This window comes from Thalassophryne amazonica, chromosome 1 (assembly GCF_902500255.1).
Source record: "Thalassophryne amazonica chromosome 1, fThaAma1.1, whole genome shotgun sequence".
In the NCBI taxonomy this organism is placed as follows: domain Eukaryota; kingdom Metazoa; phylum Chordata; class Actinopteri; order Batrachoidiformes; family Batrachoididae; genus Thalassophryne; species Thalassophryne amazonica.
In genome coordinates, this window is record NC_047103.1 from 152289642 (window position 1) to 152296464 (window position 6823).

At 41.7% G+C, this 6823-nt stretch overlaps 1 protein-coding gene across 1 annotated transcript; it reads left to right on the top strand.

Moving 5' to 3' along the window:
* The first annotated feature begins 561 nt into the window (after positions 1–561).
* Positions 562–3788, top strand: si:ch211-181l5.2 (claudin-10). The gene is made up of 5 exons (XM_034176401.1): positions 562–937; positions 1870–2031; positions 2123–2204; positions 2306–2413; positions 3478–3788. The coding sequence occupies exons 1-5, from the start codon at positions 706–708 to the stop codon at positions 3665–3667; spliced, it is 774 nt and encodes a 257-aa protein (XP_034032292.1). The 5' UTR covers positions 562–705; the 3' UTR covers positions 3668–3788.
* Positions 3789–6823: the final 3035 nt, after the last annotated feature.

Consider the following 6823-nt stretch of genomic DNA (forward strand, 5'->3'; position numbering starts at 1 on the left):
GAAACGTCCTTGCGTCAAGCAACCCAGTCCAGTCGAAGATTCAAGCTTCTCTACTATGGAAACCACCTGGACAACTGAGAGCCTACACAGAAAAATTCTACAACAGCTTTTTGAGGAGAGCACGTCCAGATGCACAACACAGTCCGTTACCTCATGGAAAGCTGACCTTTCACTTCAATGACCTTGACCTTCACCCAAATGGTGGGTCTCTGGTTGATGTTGCCAGGGCAATTAAGCATTACAAATTTGATCCCACTGTGGTTTCAAATCAAATATCCTGACCTTGACCCCAATGGCCATGTCCTTTGCTTAACTTAAACTTTTAAACAGTTTCAGGGTGCACCTTAATCTACATATCAAGTTTGGTATAAACAAATTAAAGCATGTAAAAGATAAAAAAGGTCACAAACATGTTCATGGCAATGTGTTCCATACTCTTCTTACTGGTAGTGTGTGTGTGTGTGTGTGTGTGGGGGGTAACAACAAATTTAAATGAAATGCAATGAGATAACTCAGTTTCTGGGAAAGTGGAGGATGCTTACGAGGCAAAACAATCTCAAAGATAAGATCCCATCCAAACACGTACACCGCTGCACTCATCAGTAGTGACAAAGACTGAGATCCTGGTCCAGATTCCAGCCATGCTTAAAGCTTCAATCCAAGTTTCTTTTCTTGTTTTTTGAGTGATAAATATAAAGTGCCACCATGAAGTACAGGACAGTGATTATGTACATGGAGATCGGCTGCTTTGTCTCCTGCTTGTGCGGCTGGATCCTTGTCTGCTCCACACTTCCCACGGAATACTGGACTTTTTCCGAGGTAGGGAGCATTGTGATGACCACTTCCAACTACTACTCCAATCTTTGGAAGGACTGTATCTCCGACACCACGGGGGTGTCTGACTGCAAGGACTACCCGTCCATGATGGCTCTGCCGGGTAAGAGATGACTGTTGTTGGACGCCTTTGGATATTTTCCAATATGTTTAAACATCTATGAAACCAAAAGTGATGCCTTCTGAGATCTATTTTGTATGAACAACACTAGAAAATCCCCCCAAAATATTCAATTAACACTGAACAAAAATCAGTGTAAAACATGGAATCAGATAATGATTATAATCAGAACAGTTGGTGTTCATTTCAGTCACTTAAATGATTCAAGTTTGGCTCCATATTTAACAGTGATGAAGCTTGAAAACAGCCGTAGATGGTTTATTGTTTTCAATTGAAAATGTCTGTCTGTCTTTTAATGAAATATTTCATGAACCACTGGACTGATTCCAACCAAATTTTAATGTTCCACCCAAGGATGTTCCCATTGTCTTTCAAAGTTTGGGTTCAAAGGGCAAGGTCACAGTGCAAGGTCAAAATTTTGGTCCAACACAAATAACTAGGAGGAAACCTTTCAAAGGCTTGTAACGTCTGAATCACTGCCTATAGATCCATAGTTACTATGCGAAATTAGGAAGTCAGATGTTGGCTTTCAAAATATGCCATCAGTTTTGACCTTGAGTGAACTTGAAGGTCAAAATCAATGCCACTCAAACTTTGCTTGCTCACTGTGACTAAAAATCCCAGATACACAGGAAGTCATATGTTGGCTTTCAGAATATACTACCATGTTTACCTTGCATGACCTTAAGGGTTAAAAAGTATGTGGGTTTATAATCTGCAACTTCTGGTTGGATCTTGAGTGACGGTGAATATGTTCAAGGTCAGACCCAGGTTTCTGTAATAAATCACAGCATACTTTCCACACTGATGCAGTATTCCTGTGGCAGTGAGCTTTGTACTTGTTGCAGCATCACTTTGTAGCTGTTTGAAATGCTGAGTTTAAACACCTTTTTTTTCCTCATTAAATGTCCCAGTGTTCCTGCACGTTTGCAGAGCGTTGGCTGTGTGTGCCGTCATCATGGGCTTTTTTGGTGGTGTCCTCACACTAATAGGGATGAAATGCACAAAAATAGGCGGATCTGAAATCATCAATGCCAGGGTGACATTTGCAGGTGGTATAACCTACCTAACCTCAGGTAAAAACACATTATTCAGCAGTTTTTTTGGTCTTTGTCTTAATGTTCAGGATGCACAGGATGTCATGTTTAGTATCTTTTTGTCTTTTAGGATTCTGTGGTATGATCACCTACTCATGGTGGGCCAACAAAGTCATAACCGAGTTCTTGGATCCAACCTTTAGGCAACAGAAGTGAGATGTTTTGTTGTTGAAGCACTACAGATCATATTACGAAGGCCTTTTTAATTATATTTAAAGTAGTTTGACACAATCCCCAAATACTTTATTTTCAGGTTTGAACAGGGAGCTGCTCTTTTTGTTGGCTGGGGAGGTTCAGTCCTCCTTCTCTGTGGAGGAACCGTACAGACATATTTCTCTGGAAAAGAAGGACTTCCCTCAAGGCAAGTCGCATCAAACCTTCGGTCTTCACTCAAATGTTTGCAATTTTGTGGTCACACAAGGAAGTGGCCATGTGAATCCATCAGAGTGCCTTATATCATCCAGATTTATTCTTTGTGAGTCAGTGAAACCATTATTTGTGGTTCTGTGTGATCTTTGATCAGTTCTGTCAAAAATTGAAATACTTTATTGTGTACACAACGCTTCCAAGTTTAATCCAGAGTGGCTCGACAATGTTTGCGTTAAAATATTATGACCTCGAGTTTGGCTTTTCTGGGTCACACAAGATCAAACATCAAGTGATCATTTAAAAAAGTGTAAAATTACTTCATATTGATGTATCACAGTAAACACAAGTGTATCTTTAAAGCCCCCTTTACACAGGATGGTGTCCTTCAAGTGTCTCTTGTGTGTCCTAAAAATGGCCAGGATGCAGAAGGGGTGAAAAACACATTACTGTGTATACGGTCCAGCGTCCTTTGGGGGTTGTTGCTGCATTCTAAAAGGTCTTTTTTTTTTACTGTTCTATGAGTGACCCACATGTGTACTGAGCTTCCTCTGTGTGACCATCACCAGCTTCCAGCTATCTTGGCGATCCTTCTTCTGCCTCTGTACATCCATCAGCAAACAGCCCTGGTTGACATCCATGTGCCTCTCTTGTGCCTCCTCTGTGCCTTCTTTGAATGTCCTTCACACTTCACATCTGCTGAACATTTGTTTTGAACATGCTCAACAATTCATTGCCTTCACAGCATTCTCTGTGCTTCCACTGAGCTTCCCCTGAACAACCTGGGCAACCCTTGTGCCTCCTTTGAGCTTCCAACAACATCCTCGCACATTTGGTGGATGCACAGTGGAAGCACAATGAACCTCATCAAAGGCTAAAAGTCAAGTGACCAATAGAAGTGCAATACATGATTTCATATTAGAAGTCATACAGTAGGTGTATCTCAAATCACTTCCCCCAAATAAATATTCTTGGTGAGGTTGACCTTTCGAGGTCACCCAAGGGCAAAGTTCATGTGTAAAAAAATGTAATGTTTGACTTCATATTTATTTTAAATAGTAACCATTCGGAAAGGCCGCACAGACCTGCAACATACGCCACCGCCTGGACCAGACGCACCTACATGCTGCCGGCGACATCCTCCAGAGTGACTCTAGTGCCACCTCTGTTTTATGAAGGCAGGAAGAGTTGGACAACCAGAGGAACGTCCAAAACCAGCAGGACCTTCAGCAGGGACGACTTCGTCTAAGCTGAGCGCAAACACCCCAAAACCAAGTTCTGCTCAGCTGAAAGTGCAACGAAAGCGTGGTCGAGTGGAGCAAAATCCTGGAACCCCCCCCCCCCCCCCAAAAAAAACCCCAAAAACAAAACATTGCTGTTATTTGTGTTGGCAGTTGAGACTGAATTGTGTTTGCATGCAAATTTTAACAAGAATTATAATAAAAGTGAATTGCAGTGTTGTTAATTACAACATGCCTCACCGTCTCTTAAAAAATGACATATTCTTAAGAAAAAAGTCAAATAGTTATTTCTATTTCTAATACCTCATGTGACAGGATGGGATGTGGTGTGACAGGACTGACAGTGTTGTAACAGAGCTGACTTATTGGGTTTTTTGTTACAGGAATTACTATTATTATTTTCAAGTGATATTGTCCAAACATGTCTTTAATTTGTGAAACGTGTAATGAAATCATTTTTGGGTGGAAGGCAACCAAAATTTGATTGCAGTCCATAAATTGGTTCTTGAGGTATTTTGTTGACAGGCACACATACAGAAAGACACACAGGTGAAGACAATAAGCCCTAAATGAATGTCAGCAGGTTCAATTAATCCATGGAAAAAATGTTAATCCACAAGTATTTGACCAATTTTAATGGCTATTGTATCAAATAACATCCATACTTTGTGAGGAAATTCAGCTTGAGTGAACATCAAAGACATGAGAAGACCTCCACTGTAAGGCAGTGTGGCCTAGGTAGACTGTAGTGTAGGGAGGCGTGGCCTTCGCAGGTTTGTGAGAGTGTACCTTTGGTTCACTTCCCAGATCGGACAGGAAATCATCACCAAGGTGTCAGCACCCTGACATTGATGTGTGAATGTGAGGCATCAGTGAAAAACGCTTGAGCGTATGTATGAGATGGAAATATTGTTTACTGCAAACATCCTTTATCAGCACCAGCTGGCAAAGTATACAATGTACATCAGCAAGAGCATCTGTTTATGTCCTTGAGACTGGCCACATTGACGGAAAAAGAAGAAAATTAAGTAAGTCCTACACAGGCCCTGAGGCCCGTTGGTGCTGAGCTCGATTCTGTAGGGTCAAGCAGATCAAAGTCTACGAGTCCAGCACACATTTATAGTTGGGTGGCCTGACACAATATAGATTAAATGTCTTGTCAAAGACATTTAATCTATCTCGGGGTCTTGTTCACGAGTGAGGGATGGATGGAGCGTGAGATCAATAGACGGATCGGTGCAGCATCTGCAGTGATGCGGTCGCTGTATCGGACCGTCGTGGTGAAGAGAGAGCTGAGTAGGGGGGCAAAGCTCTCGATTTACCGATCGATCTACGTTCCGATCCTCACCTATGGTCATGAGATTTGGCTCATGACAGAAAGAACGAGATTGCGAGTACAAGCGGCCGAGATGAGTTTCCTCCGCAGGGTGGCTGGGCGCTCCCTTAGAGATAGGGTGAGGAGCTCGGTCAGTCACTCGGGAGAAGCTCGGAGTCGAGCTGCTGCTCCTCCACGTCGAAAGGAGTCAGTTGAGGTGGCTCGGGCATCTTTTCCGGATGCCCCCTGGACGCCTCACTGGAGAGGTGTTCCGGGCACGTCCCATTGGGAGGAGGCCCCGGGAAGACCCAGGACACGCTGGAGGGACTACATCTCTCGGCTGGCTTGGGAACGCCTTGGGGTTCCCCCGGAGGAGCTGGGGGAGGTGTGTGTGCATCGGGAGGTCTGGGCGGCTTTGCTTGAGCTGCTGCCCCCGCGACCCGACTCCGGATAAAGCGGAAGAAAATGGAAAATGGATGGTCTTGTCAAAGGACACTGACAGGCAACATGAGCAGGATTAGAACCCAAGTCTATACATATTGGTAGACCAGTTCCTTATCCACTCAGCTTCACATCAGTGGCAATGCATTTGAAAAAAGAGTGGGTCTTAGACCACACGATCTGTCAGGTGTGGATGGGGACACTCAGAGGTCAGGGTCATAAGTGTATTTTTGACAGAAACCATACTGGTTTTCTCTCTCACACAATGGTTCCAATTGTGCTTGGGTCAGCAGGTTTCAAGGGTTTTTTGTTGAAGTATTTAAAATGCTGAAAGATTACCTCACGGAATTTACTGAACCTGATGTACCCTGTGGTGTCCGCGTCAGGGTAATTGTACATTCCCAAGGTCAAAAAGAAGTCAACAGGTTGCAGAGCTTCAACCAGCTTCCAGCAAATAACACTGTACAATAACACTGTGAAATAACCACATGCAATAATATGTCCACAAATCACGTGCAATATTAATATGTCCACAATCATGTGCAATAACAACTCATTTACAAATCCCTGCACTAATGTCACCTTACCACAGCTAAACTCTATTTCACATATTGGAAAGAAGATGCTCCTATCTCCTATCAATCCTAATCATGTTTATATATATGCATATGTATATCTGTATGTGTATAGGTATGTATGTGCATATACGTATGTGTGTATGGGTGTATATATATATATATATATATATATATATATATATATATATATATATATACACATGGGTGATTCTTTAACTACGGGCACTATTGGCCTTGTAAATGTAATTTCCACCACACCATTGCCTTACAATATAAAGCGCCTTGGGGCAACTGTTTGTTGTGATTTGGCACTATATACATGTGCTCTGATGTCACTGTTTATCTACATAGAAACTATCCAAACAATCTTGCATACAAACTGTTTAGGGACATTACAGTGTTGTGATGGAAATTACAGCAATAGTGTGGGACAACTACATTTTGTTTAAAAAAAATCACAACAGTTGAATGACATTGAATACCCCAATTATGTTTTGATTATTTTACTGATATTTTATTCAGAGATATTTTAAAACATTAGAAAAAACGTTTCTTTACCATTCATTTTTATCATTGAAGATCAAAAGTCTGGGTGTGGGACAAGCACAAAACGGCAATATTTGCATATAATGATGCTGAAAAAAGGTGAAAAAGTCATCATAGACTACTACAACAAATTTCTCAACACACTTTCATTGTAAAGATAACTATAAAAGTGTGAAATTTCCCCTTTTTTCTGTTTTTCATACAATATGATCAAAGGACATAAGTGCCCGTAGTCTAAGAATCACCCACATATATACGCACATGTGTGTGTATATACATACATA

Coding starts and splice junctions, on each gene's coding strand:
- si:ch211-181l5.2 (XM_034176401.1), top strand. CDS start 706: ATGAAGTACAGGACAGTGATTATGTACATGGAGATCGGCTGCTTTGTC. Junction 2,032..2,122: donor TATAACCTACCTAACCTCAG/GTAAAAACACAT, acceptor TTTGTCTTTTAG/GATTCTGTGGTATGATCACC. Junction 2,414..3,477: donor AAAGAAGGACTTCCCTCAAG/GCAAGTCGCATC, acceptor TATTTTAAATAG/TAACCATTCGGAAAGGCCGC.